This window comes from Ictalurus punctatus, chromosome 8 (assembly GCF_001660625.3).
Source record: "Ictalurus punctatus breed USDA103 chromosome 8, Coco_2.0, whole genome shotgun sequence".
Taxonomy (NCBI): domain Eukaryota; kingdom Metazoa; phylum Chordata; class Actinopteri; order Siluriformes; family Ictaluridae; genus Ictalurus; species Ictalurus punctatus.
The window spans coordinates 24,488,565-24,509,141 of NC_030423.2; the positions used below are offsets into that span (position 1 = coordinate 24,488,565).

At 39.5% G+C, this 20,577-nt stretch overlaps 1 protein-coding gene across 2 annotated transcripts in view; it reads left to right on the forward strand.

Moving 5' to 3' along the window:
* Positions 1-20,577, forward strand: part of aff2 (AF4/FMR2 family, member 2) — a 263,231-nt gene that overhangs the window by 220,840 nt on the left and 21,814 nt on the right. Inside the window, exons 10-14 of one of the 2 annotated variants that reach the window (XM_017474720.3) lie at positions 11,456-11,618; positions 13,508-14,566; positions 15,542-15,657; positions 18,239-18,485; positions 19,174-19,310. In XM_017474720.3, the coding sequence (XP_017330209.1) occupies positions 11,456-11,618; positions 13,508-14,566; positions 15,542-15,657; positions 18,239-18,485; positions 19,174-19,310 (1,722 nt within the window). Of the gene's footprint in view, positions 1-11,455; positions 11,619-13,507; positions 14,567-15,541; positions 15,658-18,238; positions 18,486-19,170; positions 19,311-20,577 lie in introns of both variants that reach the window. The other variant, XM_017474719.3, reaches the window with a different exon arrangement.

Here is a 20,577-nt window from a genome sequence, read left to right on the forward strand (position 1 = left end):
GCTATTATTAAGCTGAATCAGGACACTGTTGGGTTTCTGTGTGTAGAGTATCGTGACTTTATGTTTAGCTGCTGGTGAGCAGGGCGATGGGAAATGGGAGGGGTGTGAGCCCCCTGCTGGACAAACAACTCACACCTCTCCACAATAACACTGGTACAGAGATAAAACACTGTAAACAACTGTAAAACACCATAAATAACTGGCGCAATAAAATGATAACATTTAAACCTAGTACGTTAGGTAATAAAAATAACTGCTTATGAAATTCTTATTCAAATTCTTAAAGCCCTGAGTGTCTACTTCTATATGAATCACTACTGTGGAGTGTGACATCACAAATAAATTCAATGCTGAACACGGGCACCCCCAAAACAGGCGAAATTTTTTTGGTAAAAAGAGTTAATAAATACAGAATTATAATTATTGTCAGATTGGTGTCGTGTAAGAGGAATAAAACAATTCGGGACATGCTGTTATTGGAAAATAATCAACGTTGGGGTGCTAACATTAACTGTTTTTTGTTGGGTGCATCACACAACCTTGCTGTTTATCAAGGTATTCCTTACACATTGCTTTATACTGTCACAACAGTTCAATCTTTTGTACTACATTATAGAATGTAACGTCTTTATTTATTTTTTTTTTTCTAAACAAAAAAACCCCTGTAGACCAGGGCTCAAGTGTTAGAACATATGGCAAGTAAGTCATACATATCATTGTGTGACTCCATCTAAAATTAAGTGAGGGGGATATTTGCTTTTTCTACCATGTTCAAAAGCCCACAAGTGTCATAAGTTCACGGCATTCTGTTATAGCTGGCATGCGTGTGACACAGAAACCTCATAACTGCATATATGCTTAATTTATGGCCTCGAGTCCCATATTAACTTTGACATTTTACTCTTTGTTGGCTCTATTCATGACCATTGGCTTTCATTTACCCCTTGTGGCATAGGAGGAAAAACCATTCAAAGCCGGTGGAATTTTGTTTTTGCTCTTTTTTTTTTCCTTTGCTTTCCAAATCGGTTGAAGATGAGCCAGCAGCAGGGTTGGGATTGTGTGCCACCCTTTTCCAATGGCACGGATCCCGTTTTGTCAGAGAAAGCTGATACTTCTACTAGAGCCTGCTAGAGCCCAATTGAGATAAAACTACATCTGGCAGCATTGGGATATCATGCAATGCACTGACATTTAAAAGCTTTGGAGGATTTTAAACCCAATTCAGTCATGCTGTTAACCAATCACTGCTTATTTAAAAGAAAGTGTGTATGAGGCGGTGGATTGTTAACTATTTGAAACGGTTATTATAGCATTGGTTTATTATTCATGTTAGTGGTGTTGGTGTTTCTTACCAGCTCATTTCCCTTCAAGCATTAAGTGGCCTTATATTCAAGTAGAAGACTATACAAGCCTACGAAGTATAGACAGTGCAAACAATTTATTTTTAAAAATTTTTTTTTACAATCTGTTGAATTGTGCCCTGCAATGGATTGGCACCCTGTCCAGGGTGTACCCCGCCTTGTACCCCGCCCTGAGAAGGATAAGTGGTATAGAAGATGGATGGATGGATGGACAATCTGTGGACTTCATTAAAAAAGTTTATTATCCAGCCCACCACACAAGTGAAAGCTCCTATGTCATGTCCGCTCCTATGTTTTGGTTGCCCAGAAACCTATGTGTTAGCTAATGTAATTTAATAACATATAGAAAGCTAGATAGCTAGTTAAATACACACTAAATGACCTGAACGAGTTAATGAATTCCTGGGAAGGGGAAGACATAGTGTAGCCATAGTCCTGATAAAGTTTCTAGTCATTTTCAAAGTCACAAGTTGTCTCATGAGACAAGTTGTTCTGTCCTAACATCGCAAGTATAAATATTATTCGAGTCTCGCTAGAATGTGTTTTTCTCCAACTGTTTACCTGCAAGGTTACTTATTATGCTAGCAGACTTATTGTACTAGCATGAGCGTTATATAACAGCTTTGTGCTTGACTTTATTTTGCTCTGGTTTGTCAGAGTTTCCACATATCTGCGTGTTCCTAATTCGTGTCCTGATGACGCTTGGTACAAATTGTTCTACCGATAGTATTATATTTTAACTTATCAAATGTAAAAAAATAAATAAATAAATAGATAAATAAAATTCAGTCATAAAAAAACAAAATAAAAAGAATAGCCCCAACATGAATTATGTTTGTCCTGGGTTCTTAGGCTACTGATTTGTCCATTCTGTATCATATAAACTTTACTGTAAGAAATTATCCAATGCTAAGCATTCCTTAAATCACAGGTTTATATGCTCTTACTTTATATTCCTGATATTTCTGATTTCTGCTTGAAGTACTTAAAGGAAACAGACTGATATTGAATTAATCGGTAACACTTTACACTAACAGGACATGGATAATCATGCACTAATACCTGAATTAATACTTATATGAACTAATGATGAGTTATTGAGCATGTACTAATCACGAACCGATGAAGAGCTCACCTTAAATACGATGTGAATCTTATGAATTCTTGCGTGAATAACAACCACCGTAAGTACTTGTTAGTACATGTTTGTTAGTGAATGTATTAACTAACATGTAGGGGTAAATTCAGTCAAACACGCTCTATAAGAAAGAATATGAATTAAACGTGCATCATTTCAAACTGTTTATATAATTTTCCAAATGCAGCTACGTACACAAACGTCATTGGATAGCGGTGGATTACTTTCATCATTTACACTGATCCTCCTTATCGTGCCTAAAAAGACGCACTAAATAATACACAGCAATGAGTACATCTCAACACGTTTTGCGTCTTTGTCCACAAGAGTGAAATTAATACAGTAACGTTTATTCATTAAGCAGACACAGCTATCTATTAAGATTTAAAACCAGAGTTCTACCCCTATTAGTTTTACCCCTGCGTGGTAATTAATACATTAACTAACAAACATGAACTAACATGAACTTAAGGCGGTCGTTATTCACGCATGAATTCATAAGACTCACGTTGTAGTTAAGGTTAGCGCTTCATTAGTTCATGATTAGTACATGCCTTAAATCAGTGGTTTTCAAAGTGGGGGCCCTTGGCTCCCTTGGGGGCCACCAGGGGGCGCCCGGGGGGCCTCAACAATTTGGTGTGAAAAATAAATCAATACATGATTTTCTCTTTCTCACTCTCAGACAACTACACACACACAATCAACTCCTAATCTAATGTAATGTAAAGATGCAAGATGTAATTATTAATAATAAAAAAAAGGAGGATATATTCAGAACTCTGCATTTTTAATGCGTTTTAAAGACATCTTGCAAAAGGGGGGCCTCGGTCAAATGTTAATGCCATTTGGGGGGCCTTGCCCTGGAAAAGTTTGGCAACCCCTGCCTTAAGTCACCATTAGTTAATAATTAAGTAAGTATTAATTCAGGTATTTGTGCATGAATATTCACGTACTGTTATTGTAAAGTGTTAGCGAATAATCTTGCACAAATAACTACTGAGACTCGTCTTATTAATGCAATGGATGATCATTTTATGTGTCATGTCTCATGTGTCAAACGTCTTACACACTCTAAGATCTTAGCGTCTGATTCAATTTTTGTATTATTTTCTGCTTTCTCTCCTTATTTTTCGCTGTTATTTATGTGAATGACTTTTTTGTAGGTTAAAAGTGTCTTTTTTTGTTAACTCGCTCAATTCCGGAACAGGCTCTGTAAATCGGATTTTACCTTTATACAGAGACGACCCTAGCAGCGACTGCTACACGTTCTTCGTGAAAAAGGGCTGATGATTTAATCAATTAAAGGCTGTAATAGATTTAGGGGCCGAGGAAAGCTGTGGTGATTATTTTGGAGATGTTATTCTTTGGGGTGATTTATAAAAATAATGTAGTACGGCGCATGCTGAAGATCATTTAATAAAGTGCCGCGCTGAGTGAGGACAGCTAAATTATAGATGACACCCCTCCAGCATAGTTTCGATCTTTCTCTTTCTCTCTCTCTCTCTCTCTCTCTCTCTCTCTCACGCCGTCTTGTGCTCTCCTCTTTTCTTTCAAGACTCATGAATACGTACACAGTGTGGTCAGACATCCTGCTTCTCATCTTATTTTTTTGTTTATGTACAAGCACACGTAGCTTTTCCTGTGACTTTTCTTTATCATTTAATTTTTATGCATTCTCATGCTAACTCATCTTAAATTCAAGGCTCATGAAAACACCAGTGGTGCACCATGTGGAGGTCTGGCTGCTTGCTGTCCAGGCTGGAAGTGTGTCAAACCAGACTTGTCTGTCAGAAGGGAATCAAATCAAACGTAGACTTCTGAGCTTCGGCCCGGGTCTGAGCCTGCTGAGACGACTGCAGAATTCATTCATCTATAATTAAGTATTAAACTTCACTGAAGGGTGGACTGGGAGAAAGGAGAAGAAAAAAATAATAAGGCACCAGCTCTGCCCTTGGATACGAGAAGATAGCCGAATGCTAATGGGGAGGCTGCTCAGGGTCGCCTGAGGCACCTTGTCTCTGATAGATGTTTAAATAATTAGAAGCTGCAAACAAATACGGAATGAGCCAGCCGAGTAAGACAGGAGGCCTTCGCCCGTATTTCTGAATCAACAGGGACACTAAAGCCCTCCCGCTCGACTGAATATCTGGATGAGCCCAGATTTAATGACTCGCTCTAACTGAGTGCTTACTCCCTGATGCCGGGGCTCTTCTGGCTGCTTGGACTCATCCTTATTTTTCCAAGCTGGGCCTGGGGGCTTTCTCACCTCCTCATTCGTAGCTTTCAGGCACATTGATCTAAGATTATGGTATCAGTGTATATTGGGGAAGAAAGTCAAGAGTCGATGCGAGTAGGTTTCCGAAGCTGTCAGTTCAGCAGCAGACATTCCAACCTTGAAGAGGAATAATACGTAGTCCTGTGCAAGGAAGGAAGGTGGGGTAAAAATGCAGGATACTGTAAACAAAAAAACATTACATAGTACCAAAGGTGGCACAGATCTGATACTCAGGATCAGTATCAGTCCAATACTAGCAAAACATAGGAAAAAGAATTCATTTAAACCGATCTTGTAACAATTATAGCCTGAAATTTATGAGAACTGCTTGTAGTGAAACAGCGTTAAAGTAGTACAATGACGGACAAATACACGACATCATAATACATTACAATACAAACTTTAAAACTATAACTACCTTTTCGTATTTAAATTGAGCAAATTTATAGCATATGGAACAAATGAAAATTTGAGTCTGTTTGACTTAGCTAAGGGGACCCTATATGAAGATCCTGAAGGGAGGGTCTGAACTGAATCTTGAAGGGGGTGAGATGTGTCAGATATAATGTGTTTGGCTTACTTATTCGTCTGCATATTAGATAAATCTGGCAACCCAGGCAATTCCACACCCAGTACTTTGCTACAGTTATGTACAACTTTTGCCAGTGCATTAATTATTTATTTAATTTTTTTTGTGGACTTTCGAAGAGGCTGTCAAGTAATAGAGAAGGAACTCTGGACTACAGTTCCCAGCAGCCACTGCACCACACAACCATGTCACATGACCACCTGCACCTGAACTTCATTCTTGTTAACGAGCATCTTACTCAGTCTATCAGTATTCTCTGCAGATTTTAATTTATTATCACTTATCGTGCCTAAATACTTGTAACGTTCAACCAATTCAATCGGATGATTATCAATAGTAGTGAATGACACCGCTGCCTGATTACGCCTGAAATCAATACTCATATCCTTGGTTTTATCAGCATTCAGAAGAAGACCAGCCTTCTGACACCAATTTGTAAAGTAATCAACAATGGGCCCGTGATCTCTCTCCTCACCAACCAACTAAACTTACCACCACCGTGTCCTCAGCAGACTTCAGAATGTACCGGTTCTCAAATTGACTACGACACTCATCGGTGTTAAGCATGTAGAGGAGATGAGAAAGTACACATCCCTGAGGGGAGCCAATAGATGTAGTTATTGAACCGAGAGGCTACTATTGGCCCTTAATCTCTGTGACCGGTTAGTGAGGAAATCAAGCAACCAAGTAGCCATACTTGCATTTAGCGTAGAAAACGTTGGAGCTGCTATCATGTCAAGTTTGTGGATGCTCTTAAGGATGTTTAGTTGGAGAAAGATTTACAGAAGACTTGATTGTATTTTTGTGTTAGGATTTATCTTACTACTTACAGTATACTTGTCATGTTAACGCCAGATTCCCAGAACACACCGTGGCCTACTAACATGGCCGCCCGGGACTACACTTCCCGACTCACACACAATCACTGTCATGATCTCCAGATTACTGAGCATGCACACTTGGACTCAATCACACTCACATTCTATATAATCAGACAATAAAGTCACACTCACCGTGAAGTATTGTTCACTGTTTACTGCCTGAGGTACTGTAACAACTCTTCGTTTACAGCTCATGATATTCCGGTTCATGATCTTGTTCTGGTTTTCTAGTTTCACGATTCTGGTTTGTAGTCTGTTTGCCGATCATCTGATTCTCTGCCTGTTTTTTGACTAGAGTCTTGCCTCAGGATTTGGAAGTGTTTTTCTTTTTTAATAAAAGCTTTTACTTGCAACAGCAGCCACCTTAGACATCTGACAATACTTTATATTATGTATTTAGCTATGTATTTTTCTGATATTTTTAAGTGACATACTTTTAACCTAACCTTTACTTTTAGTGATACCAGTTTAAAAAAAAAAACAAAAAAACATTTTAAAGCTTGGTTTTTAAAGAAAAATATTTCAATATCAGCTGATACTCAAGGTTTCAGTATCTGTATTGGTATCACTCCACAAAACATTTTGAATATGTGCTTTTTTTTCATGGCTTGTCTAATATCCCTTATAGAAATTGTGAAACAGTTCCACGTGGCCAGCATTTTTTTTTTTCCATTGTTGATCTGCTTGAACACATCTGAGCACAGCATTTTTCATCACTTTCTAATCATCACTACCATTAATATTAGTTGTAAAGTGGCAGAAATGTATTTTGTTTTAAGCTTAATTTGTTTTCTTGGTCAAAATGTCTAAGCCAAAGATTTCATACATAGAGTTAAACTGGTGTTAATATACTTATTGTATACAGTACATGTCTAATGTGGGATCGTATTTCACCTTAACAAACTCAAAACATTCTACAGTTCCCTTGATAGAAAGCAAGAGAGTTGCATTTTAAAAGCACTAAAAGCAAGTCAGGATAGGAGTCAGGAGGTTATCAGAGAGTTCAAAACACCTACACAGTTGTCAGTCATACCAGATTCGTACATCGATTGACTCATCTTATAAATAAAAATAAATATTATCCTAAATGCCATTGTCAGATGTCAGTGATATTTTATATCGTTTTTCGTATCGTACTCACTGTAAAATCTATAGACATAAAAATAGGTTCTTTCACACCAATTGTTTAAGCTCCCTCCTTTTCTTCATAAAATGATTTAATTTGTATAGATCCTGGAGAAAAATCTCTGAACCTATTCTAGACCTTGTTGGCACTTTTTTGGCAAAACCTCAGCAGAAAAAAACAAACAAACATACAGAGATAGATAGATAGACTTTATACTATAGTGTATCATATCAAGAAGTTGTCTTCCTGTATTGTGAAATGATTCAATTCCATTGTATTTTTATAGCGCTTTTAACAATGGTCATTGTCTCAAAGCAGCTTTACAGAAATATATAAACACAGGATACAGATTTTAAGTGTGTGAATTTATCCCTATTGAGTGAGCCGGTGGTGACGGTGGTGAGGAAAAACTCCCTAAGATGATGTGAGGAAGAAAGCTTGAGAGGAACCAGACTCAGAAGGGCACCCGTCCTCATCCGGGTAACAACGGATAGTGTGAAAGTAAAAGAAAGTTCATTATGAGTTTAATATGAAGTCTTTGTTGAACTAGTCCACTGTTCACTAAATGATATTTCTGCCATACCGCCCACACACTTACTCTGCCTCTGTGTGCTTAGTCTTGTATTTCTCTCTTTTTCCTATATGATATGTCCTGTAAAATTGCTTCATTACGAATCACTGAATATTTATGCAATAAATAGTTCTAATGTCACTGCATAATTTATTTATTGGAGAGTTTATTGAACGCTTGGAATCATTTGGTTTCTGCAGTGACTACATCAGTGCATTCTAAGCAGTGGGGTGTTTTAAAGGAAGAAAATCTGATGAACAGCGGCATAATTTCGCAGCTTTCCTGCTTACTTAAAGTTAATAAGTGCTTTGACAGCATTCAGACGTTATTATGCCCAGTAGATTTGTGTGTGTGTGTGTTTGTGTGTGTGTGTGTGTGTGTGTGTAAGTACGTGTAAGCTTTTGCTTTGCCATGAATTATTCAAGTGTTGCGTGTTTGGGGTTGTGAATATATACTTTTATGTTATCATTTTTGCATTGTTGTTTCTGGTGCTGTGTAACTCTGAGTTCGAAGTGTCCCAGAGTTCAGCTGTATGCATGAAAATGACTTGAAAGAAAATGGCATTATATGTACGATGTGAGAACACCGCTGACTTTTTTGTTCAAGGGTGCAAAAAAAAACGATGTGTTACATCAGACACTTTTTTTTAGAAAGGATAAGGACTATGACCAAGTCATCCGTCCATTTTCCATACCACTTATCCCTACACAGGGTTGCAGGGGAGCCTGGAGCCTATCCCAGGGAACTTGGGGCACAAGGCAGGGGACACTCTAGAAGGGATACCAACCCATTGCAGGGCACAATCGCACACACATTCATACACTATGGGCAATTTGGAACGTATGCCTTTGGACTGGGAAATGAAACCGGAGTACCCGGAGGAAACGCTCAGAGCACAAGCAAACTCCACACACACAGGGCAGAGGCGGGATTCGAACCCCCGATCCTGGAGGTGCGAGCCAAATGTGCTAACCACTAAGCCACCAATGACAAAATGTAAGCTGTGTAGATAACTCAACACTGAACATTCCCTTTGTCCTGGAGTTCTGTTTCTAGCACTTCATGCTGTTCAAGGACTAGCTGCAATTATGAATGATGCTACTATTTACTTGTTATACTATATGCACTGCAGATCTTCAGGATCTGCTGCGTATGCTGTTGATTAATGGTTGATACACCACGTCACTCAGGACAGATTGAGTGTGTTATAACAGAACGCCTTGGCAGGATGACTAGACTTTACAGAAGAGACGGCACACTTGCACCGAACATGTAAACATTTAATAAGATCGTTTCATTTTGGCGTGTTATTGCAGACTAGTCAGAAATGACGTTTTAAAAAGGATGAAAACAAGATTGCTAAAGCTAAAGCTAGATTTTATGTTTATATACATGTACTTCAGGATTTCCTTTTCTACTAATCAAAAGTATTCATTTTTAGCACATCAAGCGATTGTATAAATATTATCTGCTCAACAGTATGTGTTTGTTCATGGGAGTGGGCTTGGGGGATCGTTGGGATGACATAATCCGATATGTTTTAGGCTTGTAATTCTGTCAGTGGAAGACATGTGAGCTAGACAGCTAGAAAGCCTGTGGGTCAGAGGTCAGCACTCAAGGTCAAGGTGAACAACGGTATCTTCAATACCAAGTAAAAAACCTAGCCGGCTTTGTTTCTATAGTTCCCCCGGCTTGTCTTCAGCCATCAGCCAAAGGTCAACCCCATTAAGGCCGAAACGAAGAGTTGAAAATATCTTTCACTGGCTAACAAAGTGAACAAAAAAGCATTCACTGCATCATCTGGAGATTGTCATTTTGAATTCCAGAGTTGCCCCTGCCTTCCTTTTTAAATATCCCATGCATTGTATAGCGACTTCACGCAAAGTAGTTACCAGAAGTTCTTAAATATTCTAAATATTCACTGTCATAAAATAAAGAAAGAAATGAGCCACTTGAGGGTGTGTGCTACAGTAATTTTATCATACATCTGTTTAAGCAGATTGCCTAAAAGCTCCTTAACCATGATAAAATCACTGTAACGCATGCCCTGGAGTAGCTTATTGCTTTTAGAAAACAGTGACAAAAACAATATGATCAAATCCAGTGTTCAATCCATGACTTATTAATATTAAAACCTGCCATTAATACGGAATGTACTTGTTGTGCTGAGGCTCAATGGTTAAGGCTCTTGGGTATTGATCAAAGGTTGGCGGTTCAAGCCCCAGCACTGCCAAGTTGCCACTTATGGGCCCTTGAGCAAGGCTTTTAACCGTCTCTGCTCCAGGGGAATTTTATCATGCTCTGACCCCCAACTTCCTAACAAGCTGGCTTATGTGAAGATATGTGACAAATAAAGGCTTCTTCTTTTTCTTCTAGAAGTGGTTAAGTAACAATTAGTTACTCTGGGTTTTTTTTTTTTTTTCTGGTGAAACACATTTTTCAATGTGTTTTTGTAGCACTTCGGTGTTGTTTTCGCCTTTTGAAAATAATTCCTAGGCCTCCTGCCTTTGCTCTGTGGGACAATACTCTGGAGATATTTGCCTGTCTTCTTGGTCGCCTCCAGCATTGGCAGTGCTTTGGCTGACACAATCTGCTAACATATTACAGCTTGATCAGAAACGTGGGTCTTTCTTGCCCATCTCTGGCAAAACATAGGGGTAAAACATGCACAGGCAGATACAAAATGATGCCATCACTGCACACTGCCAAACTCTCTGGTCTCTTGAGTTAGCCATGGTCTCAAACCACACCCCAGAACCAATCCAATGAGCAAAATATGCTCTCCAACTAGCTTGTCTTCATTGTAGAGCAGTTATTTTACTGACTATAGTTCATTTTTTTTCCCTGAGACCAAAGCAATATTGGCCCAGCAAGAGATGATGCATCTCTCTGTCACAATATAATCACTAACAAAGTGTTGACAATAAAGAAGCCCAATCTGACCTTTGGGAAGGGATTTAATTTGCTTCCCTCCAGCACATTTAACTCCCATGTAAAGCAATCACAGCCGTCAGAGGCCGAGGACATGTCGAGATGCAGAATTTTATTAGATTAGAGATCTCCAGACTTTCATGAAGTGATAAATAATGGCGAGCGGCAGTGGAGAACAGTGAGATGATATAGAATAATAACTGAGTAGGTGGGGGAGCAAGCTGCCCATGTCTCTTTCTCTTTTTCTGCCATAAATCACGCATTCACTAATAGCTTCTTGGTTAGCTGGACCTTAGCGATAGCTTGAGGCATGTTTGACATATGCTGCATGTATTACAGAAGTTGATTTTGTAAGATATTATCCACATGCTCTTGGCATTAATGACCTTAGAAGACTGAAATATAATGTTACATTACTTCTTTACAGTATGTTCACATTGATGTAAATGGTGGGCGTATGTTACAGAGATGTAAAATTTCTGCAAATAACATATTTATTCATTGTGTGTCCCATTTGCAGACTTTTGTATTTAATGGTACAGCATGTGAATAATGTTCTGCTCATTTGTATGTGTGTTTGCAGCCTTCCAGGGCCCACACCACGGAGCAGTGATCCAGGTGGCCACTCCAGCGGGGCTTCTGGGAGTTCCAGCGAATCAGAAAGCAGCTCTGAGTCTGACTCTGACAGCGAGAGCAGTTCCAGTGACAGCGAATGCAACCGAGCATCCCGCGCCACTACACCAGAGGTATAAACCCTAGGCAAAAATTAAAACACAGTATGTTCCTCAAGGCGCACTAGGGAGCGTTTCCGCCTCACGGCTTCGGGGTCTCCAGTCCAATCCAGTTCAAACTCAGGTTACTATCTATATGGAGTTCTCCCCATGTTTACATGGATTTTTCCAGGTTCTGCATTTTGCACCCACCCAAATTGGCTACTCGAGATTGCCCCTAGTGGTGAACGAGTGTGTGAATATGTGTACATGGTGTCCTGAGATGAATTGGCATCCTGTCAAGAGTGTCTTACTTCCTGATGCCATTATTTCCAGCAAAGGCTCTGGGTCCTCCATGACCCTGGTTAAAGCAGTTACAGAAATTTAATGATTGATTGAATGAATTAATTTATTTATTTATTTATTTATCAGTCATGTGCTAACCCTTATCCTGCTCAGTAGGCGATAACTAGTTTGTGAGTAGGAATTGGCATTTACCAAATTTTGGAGAAAATGGGATAAAATGTAAAAGAAAGAAGATAAAATTTGCAGTTTGATTACTGAGAAGTGTATTAACATGTTGGACCAGACAGTGATGTCTCAATAGTGAAGGCACTAGGACCAGTCAGAAGGTGGTGAGTTCAAACTGCTGTTATTGGGCCATTTGCAAGGCCCTTAATCATTAAACTGCCAAGGTTGTATCCTGTCTCAGCTGTAAGTTGCTATGGATAAAAAGCAGCAGGCAAATGAGTAAAGATGTAAAGTTATTAGTCATAAATTTTGACGACTCAACATAGCAGAAATGCCCCTGGGATCAAGGTGAAGAGTTTTTTTTCCTGCTTTGAACTACTGCAAAAGACAAAATCCACCGTGTTCCAAGCATGGGAGTAAAGCCAGATGTCTGAAAAGCTCTCTTAAATGCTTAATTGGCAGCTTTAAAGTTGTCCCACCGTGGCTTGCCCTGAGCTTCCTCAGTGCATTCACCAAAAACACCCCTATTCTCATCACCTCAGTAAATAGCTGTCTGCAGTCCACCTGGGGTTCCATATCTGCAGGCTACAAATGCTTAACCCGTTGGAGAGATATTTCTTTTTTCTTTCATGCTGCAATTCACAGTTGTAGTGTTTTAACCGGAATGCTCCAGGAGGCCTGTAAAATGTGGACATGCATGATTGTCAATTCGTCATCTCTGCTTGTACTGTTCAACTTCCAATTTTGCAGTTTGTTTTGGCATAAATCTATAGCAGATGAGATAAAAAAAAAAATTTTAAAGTGTGGCTTTTAAATGTGAAATAACATGGAAGGAGGGATTTTTTTTCTGTGGGAAGGCAGGTACAGATCAGATGGAAAGGTCTGTTCAACATTTTCCACCTTCTCTGGTTGTAATGGTTCATTTGGATGGCTGTTCATCTTTTTGGCTTCCTTTTCCAAGTGATTTACACTCAAGGCATTCAAGGCAGGTTTTATGGTTCCAAACGAAAGATTTTTAACATGTCTTCGAGCATAATGGTACAAAACAAATGATGTGAGATAATATGGGTGATGAAAACATCATCTCCTTTGCAGTCGACAGTTGAGGACAATGCACCACTGAGTTTATCTGCCATTCAGGAGTTTTATGATTTCCTATTGTAATTGCATCTTCGCATCTTCCTAGTAACGCATTGGTCTGTGAAAGTCAAATGACTGAATCATCATTCTTATGAATCACCATTGAAACAGATGATGTTCATGTAGATATGGACCATTAGAATTATTGGTTGCATATGTTTTGAGACAATTATTGTATTACATTTGTATTCAACAATGTTAATTTATCACTAAGCATTGCATTTATGAGAAAGTCCAACAACTTGTGTTATAAAATGATGATAAACAGATGAGATTTCTCAACACATTGACAAAGGAATTTCTTTCTTCTAAAGCCTGAACCACCATCAACAAACAAGTGGCAGCTGGATAAATGGTTGAACAAAGTCAACCCTCACAATAAGCCCCTGGCCAACACACAGACAGAAAGCCATGGAATTAGAAGCTCTCAGCCTGAGGACGGCCAAGCTACAGAGAACCAAAGCTGTAGTAAGAGCAAGCCCAGTGCAGCTCTGGCACAAGCAGACCCCAAAGACCGGGCCTTGCTCAGTCCCATCCGAGAAAAGGCCAAGCCTAAAACAGGCCAGAAAGGTCCTGATGGTAAGGGTACCAAAGTGAAGGCCCCAGTTTCAGTTGATCTGCCTCTTTCCAGGAGAAGCACAGGCAAGAAACAACCGAAGAAAGTCGAACAGTCCTCAAGCAGTGAGGAGCACAACTGGCCCAGACCTGTCAACTCCAGCACTACACCAAAGGAGAAAGAACCTCCACCTTTAGAACCACCCAAACCTAGAGGCAAGGCCCCAGGGGGCAAGACTGCCCCCAGAAAGGAACCCCGATCCACTACAGTAACCACACCTGCTGCCCCCACCACCTCTGCTATCAGCACAGCTCCAGACAAGAAGAAGCACAGAGGGCCTAGTAAGATCATCCCCAAGTCGAAGGAGTTTATTGAAACAGAGTCGTCCTCATCAGAGTGCCACTCGGACCCTGAGGAGCTTTCAAAAGTGCATCTTCCCTGCCCTGGTCCTAGCAGCCTGAACTTTAAATCCAAGGACTGTAACAGCAATATCCTGAGTGTCAGCAGTCTTGCCAGCACCAGCAGTACCTCCATACCAGACCCAGCTGCCACTGACCTGCTGGAGGAGCCCCTGTTCTCCCCCATCTCCATGGTACAGAATGAGCTGCTGTCACCACTGCGAGACTTTGAGGACATTAAGTCCCTGTGGGTTAAGATTGAGCTCAGTCTCCTGTCACGGATTCCTGGGCAGGATCCACCTGAGCCGCTCCCTACCAAGGCTGAGTGTCGAGAGACCAGCTTCAAGCACAGGAGACAGCAGTCACCCGCCTCCATTCCATCAGAGAAACCCACCAGCAAGTCAAAGAGGAAACACAAGGTAAGTGCCCGCTCCCTTTGTAACATCTTACAAGATCTTTCACATTATATTTAGTGCAATATTGGCATAGCAATAGTACAACTGAAGTTTATAGAGGTATGTGAGGAATTTATAACCCCTATTTTCTTTTTCATGGATGTTTTTTCCAGTGTAAAATAATCCCACTATCAAATACAGACCAATGAGTATAGTCCTAAAACGTAACAGGTTGGTTTTACTGAAAAGTAGCAGCTTAGAACAGCTGGACATCCTCTGTAAACCTTTATTTACATGATGGATTTCTGTTACTTTGTACAGATCCAGGTGCAGGACACAGATTGAGCTCAGCCTCCTTATAGCCTTGACCAATACTTGTAACCCAAGCATACCTTGGTTTCTTGGTGTATATACACTTATATACCTAAATTATACCCTTATTTCAAAATTATTATGAAAAGGACTCTTCTTTTGTGATGCCAGCAACTAGTGTATTACGGACTTCACTGCTAGGAAAGGCTTTATATCTGCTTATCCAGCTTTATGATAGGTCAGTATTTCAGTTTTAGGGCTTGTTATACCTACAAAAATATAAAGTATACAATTTTATGCATATTTACTTAGACAAGGCCTCATTTGCATAAATAAATGTACATTTTCGTTCCAATACAAGAATACTTGTAAGGAAATCATAGGATTGGGAGGATAGGAAGGATATTGTAAGATTGTTGTAAGATTGTTTGTGATATCTCTTGTTAAAAAATAAATAAATAAAAAAATAAAAAACAATTCAAATCGCCTTAAATGAACATTGGATAGAAGTATAATTTTTTCACCTATAATCCCGAGAGGGATTTTTGTACTCGACTGTAGGTCAGATTAGATTAGGTTATAGATCTAATCTAATTAGGTTAGAGATCTCATTTATGCAGTAAGTGCACAGAGTGTATAAATAAAACGCAAAGGTAAAATGAACAAATGTGTCTTTTGTACCTGTAGTCAGATCATTGTGAGGTGTTGAGTGGGACGAAGAAGTTAAAACTGGAGAAAGAGGCCCTGCTCCTCCCTCCTTGTATCTCTCCCATCCACAACCACAAAGTCTCCAACACAAAAGAGTAAGTATTTAAGCCCCTTGACACAAACTAAATACACTATTACACTTTATTGATTCATGCTGCATGAAAGCCCTGATGCGATAAGTGACCATTTGTGTGGATTTAACTTTCTCAGGATTCTTGGAAGTACTTTTTTCTCTATATTGAAAGGTGCAGTCTGTTTACTGGACTGGCGGGGGGGGGGGCTATAACATTCCTATGAAGAAATCATTATCTCTTTAACATTTGTATCATCAAGCCTTTAAGTGTTTAGCCCTTTTGCATGCAACTACCTAAGCAACTACCTAAGATGTGCTAGTGCTAGCTCGACTGAGTCCCTTACCTTACTCCTGTATTCTGTGAATTACAGCAGGTCAGGTCCTATACCCAGCTTTAATTCCATTTTCCTTTGTCTCTTTGAATGATCATAATAGAACTCTGACATGACCGCACCAGCTTGCCCTAATTTTAGATATTCAATTAATTCCAGAGCGGACATGCACCCGCCAAAGATACGCTCATAACAGAGGTCGTGGGGGCGTCCTGTCTGTCTGCTAGTGTCCACTGTCATGAGACATGACTAATTGTTGCAGATCCCAACAATGTGATAAGCAGCTCCAGGCTAAAATAGTAGCCTGCGCTAATGCTCGTTACGGGAAGCACTGAGCACCTCGGGGACTTTTTAATGATATCACCTTCCCGCTGGGTTTTAAATCAGTTCAGCTCAGACAGCATCAATGCGCACACGCTACATTGCCCCTCTTAATCAGATTAGAAAAGGAAATGCACCTTTTATTATTGTTGTAAATGTTCTGGACATGTTCACATAAAACATGCTGGGGGGAAAAAGGTTTTTTTTTAATAACTTTTTTAGTTATTTAGGACTTCGAGCTAAGACGAGCATGCTCAGCATATTTTCGTCTAAAAGATGCAGTCCTCTTTGGTCTCTGGAACAACTATTGTACATGGATAGATAGTCTGTAATAGTCTCTTTCATACTCGAAGCAAAAAACTGATTCAGGGCGTTGCTCTTTTTAAGCTAATAGTGCAGTTAAATGCGAACAACAGCATAGAACGTGTCAAACATTACTCCAATTAACAGCTCTTGATTCTGAAACTGAGAGCGCATAGCATGGACGCTCATGTCAATCAACAGAGCCATCGTTATAGCTAAATGTTCGCCCTTCCGTGGATATTGGATGATATCTTTACAGCAGCGTCCCGGAGGCTTCTCAACGCTCATAATGACCCCAAATTTCAACCTCCATGTTCAACTCCAGGCTCAGTAGCATACAAAAACGAGACAAGCATACAAGTTCTGAGCTAGCTGAGCACTCTTTCACACACGACCTTAAGGAATAACAGCAATAACTGTGAGAGGAATGCCTTTCCGGAGCCGGTGGTCGTGCGATAACGTCTAAAGATATCACTTCATACAAAGTGATATGAAAGTCATAACATTCTATTAAGGGAAATGAAAATTAGCAAATACTTTTCCCAATGTGTAGAATTGCTTTCATCTCGTCTGAAATATTTTAAGACCTGTTTATTTACCGCGCTGCTTGCATATCTTTCCTGTTTCTTTGACTGTTTATTTTTTTTCCACCACCATGACTAGTTTACATTTTCCCACAGCACGTACAAGTGAAATGTATTTGTAGTTGAGGAGTCTACTAGTTTATGCAAACCCTATTAATACTACTGTACCTCAGTATTAGCAATATATGTTAATGCAAACCCTATTAATACTACTGTACCACAGTATTAGCAATGTATGTTAAACTATAAGTGGCTCATGCTAAATTGCATTCTGCAGCCTCGTTAATCAACACGCTTGAAGCATTAGCATTTTTTTTTTCTTTTGCTGTGTTTTTTTTCTTATGTTCACTGAAATTTTAACAAAACTACTACGAATATAAAAAATTCTACTGCATCCAGTGATTAGTGTTTCTGAAGCCCATAAACAAAACATTTACTAACCAGAGGATTGGAGGAAGTAAGAAAAGTACTAAATGACATCTCATCTATTTTTAGCCAAATTATGGCCCAAGGCTGTGCAGAAATTGACAACACAATTTCAGTGGTTGTTTACTTAAACCTTGCAGAGGCTTTTTTTTCTCTCTCTCTCTCTCTAATTAGGGCTTAGTTAAATGCTAAAACACAGCCTAGACCCTCAGGCATTCTTCTCCTGAAGCTGGTACCTTTCAGCTCGCTTCATTTTAACACACATTTGCATCATGGCCTAACAGCTATTTTAGCACCACTGCTAAATGTTGATGTTAGGTCAGTCTGCTCATGTTGTAATGAGTGTTTATAGCCCAAACACATCTTACCACTTGCTCAATGAATGGCATACCTCAATAAGAGTGTATTTACAAATCACAGAGCCTGGTTAGTTAATTAACCTTTCTGTTCTTCACTTCAGAACACAACCTGAGGCAGAGACATGACGCTGAGATTGGGTTTATCTTTCCCTCGAAACACACATTTAAGGTCTCGAGTACTATTTAGTGTTTCAGGAGAGTTATTGGACAGGACAAGGGTTCTCAAACTTTTGCTAGACAGGGAGCACTTTACTAAAAAACGTGTTGTTTCTGACAAGCTCTTCAAAGAAGCAGCCGAGGAAGCTCCTTCCGCCGCTGCTCTCCCCGTTGTCGGACGAGCCCATGGGTCGCCAACGAAGAAGCAGCGAGAGCAGTTCTCTCAGTATGGAAGGAAGCACAGCTGTTCCCACAACCTTACCCCCAACACACTCCCTTCCACCTTCATCCTCTTCGTCTTCGTCATCCTCTTCGTCGTCTCACAAGCACCGCAAAGGAGAGAGCAAGTCTCACTCCAAAACCAGCAGCGTAAGTATGAGCATGTATTCGTGCTCTGATGTGTGATCTGATATATATTTTTTCTGTTGTCATTAACATATTAGCAACGATTAGTCACTGTTGTTAAATATTCGTCTCATTAGTAATGAAGCGTGATATTATTATAACCTGTATTCTTGTTATAGCTCATTAATCTGTTGCATTATTTTCAAAACACGTGCTTACAGAAATAATTAGTGTGGTACTCTTCTTCACTCGGCACCGGAGGTGTTAGTTTAACTGAACTGGTTGTGAGAATTCAAGTCATTACTTTTAATCACACAGTAAATATTATTTAGTAATACTTAGAAATATGTTCGAGTGTCATTTTACCTGATCATTTCTCTTAAATTGCATTAAAAAATACAGGCGATTATAAAATAATAAATACGGCGTCTGGTAGAAATAAATAAATAGACAGCAGAATTTGAAACTCATCGATGATTTCTTCCTTGCTCGAGGCTTCAACCACATTTCCTGTGTTTTGGCAAACAAATGACTCTTTTGGAACGGATTTCAAAATAGACTTGAAGACAGGAAAATAAATGCCATGTGCCGAGTCATCTAAACTCGAACTCTCAACGCCAGCCCCTGAAACAAAGCCAGATAGCTGTCATGACTCTTTTCTGGATTATTTGATTTGCTGAATGCTAATTTTAATGGATTCTTCATATAGCAGGAGGAAGACAGCCATGCAAAGACCTCCGGGGGTTTCCATGCCAATGGTCAGTCCGAATCGAACACGTGGCCGAACCCTTCAGCTCTGTCTATGGAGAATATGGAGCACAGGAGACCTAAACTCATGTTCAACAACACGTATGTACTGTGTTTAAACTGAATAGAAAGTGTTCTAATACGAATACTTACAGTGAAAGTTTGTGAACCCTTTAGAATTTCCTATACTTCTGCATAAATATGACCTAAAACATGATCAGATTTTCACACAAGTCCTAAAAGTGGATGAAGAGATCCCACATAAACAAATGAGACAAAAATATTATAGTTCTCATTGGAAAATGATCCAATATTACATTTCTCTGAGTGGCAAAAGTATGTGAACCTTTGCTTTCAGTATCTGGTGTGACCCCCTTGTGCAGCAATAAGTGCAAATAAACATTTCCGGTAATCAGTCCTGTATATCATCTTGGAGGAATTTTAGCCCGTTCCTCAGTACAGAACAGCTTCAACTCTGGGATGTTGGTGGGTTTCCTCACATGAACTGCTTGCTTCAGGTTCTTCTATAGCATTTCTATCGGATTAAGGTCAGGACTTCATCAATTTCTATTGGCTTAAGGTCAGGACAATTTCTATTGGATTAAAGTCAGAAAGGTTACAGTAAATAAATGTCCAAGTGTAATATTTTTGGTTTCCTTTATCTACTTTTAGGATTTGTGTGAAAATCTGATGATGTTTCAGGTCATATTTATGCAGATATATAGAAAATTCTAAAGGTTCACAAACATTCACACACCACTGTATTATTTTGTTTAGGAATCTTGCTAGAAAAGGTTCATAGGGGTTCTGATTGAGACTCGAGATTAGGGCTTGGATCCCGCAGGACACAACAAAAACATGTACAAAAGGAAGGTTTTCGCTTTCATGTGGACGTCAGTGATGCAATAAGCTCGTCAGACAAAACACACATTGTGCAGTACATTTGTAGCTTTTATTTATGATTTCTGACAATGCTGGGGGGGGGGTTCTAGTGTTTCTGGGGGTCTAATGGTAGAGTTCGTTTTTAATTAAGAAACACTTTCCAACTTAGCCACACCCACTTTGGGTTTAAATCCAAACACAGATAGAGATACGGATATTTGGAGCACTAAACAGTTATAGATACACATACAGATATAGACAGTGGGATTGCATTACACCGCTAGTCTGTATATATTCACTTAACTAGCTAACTAGCTTGCCATATGTTATTACATTACATTAGCTACCAGTTTTTAGGGAAGTTAATTAAGTTTCCAGGCAACCAAAACATGAGACTGGGCAGCACCGGGGCTTTTATTTTCCTTGATGGACTAGCTAATATGATTTGACCACCTCTGGGTCAAGGTCTAAAAATACTACAAAGCTA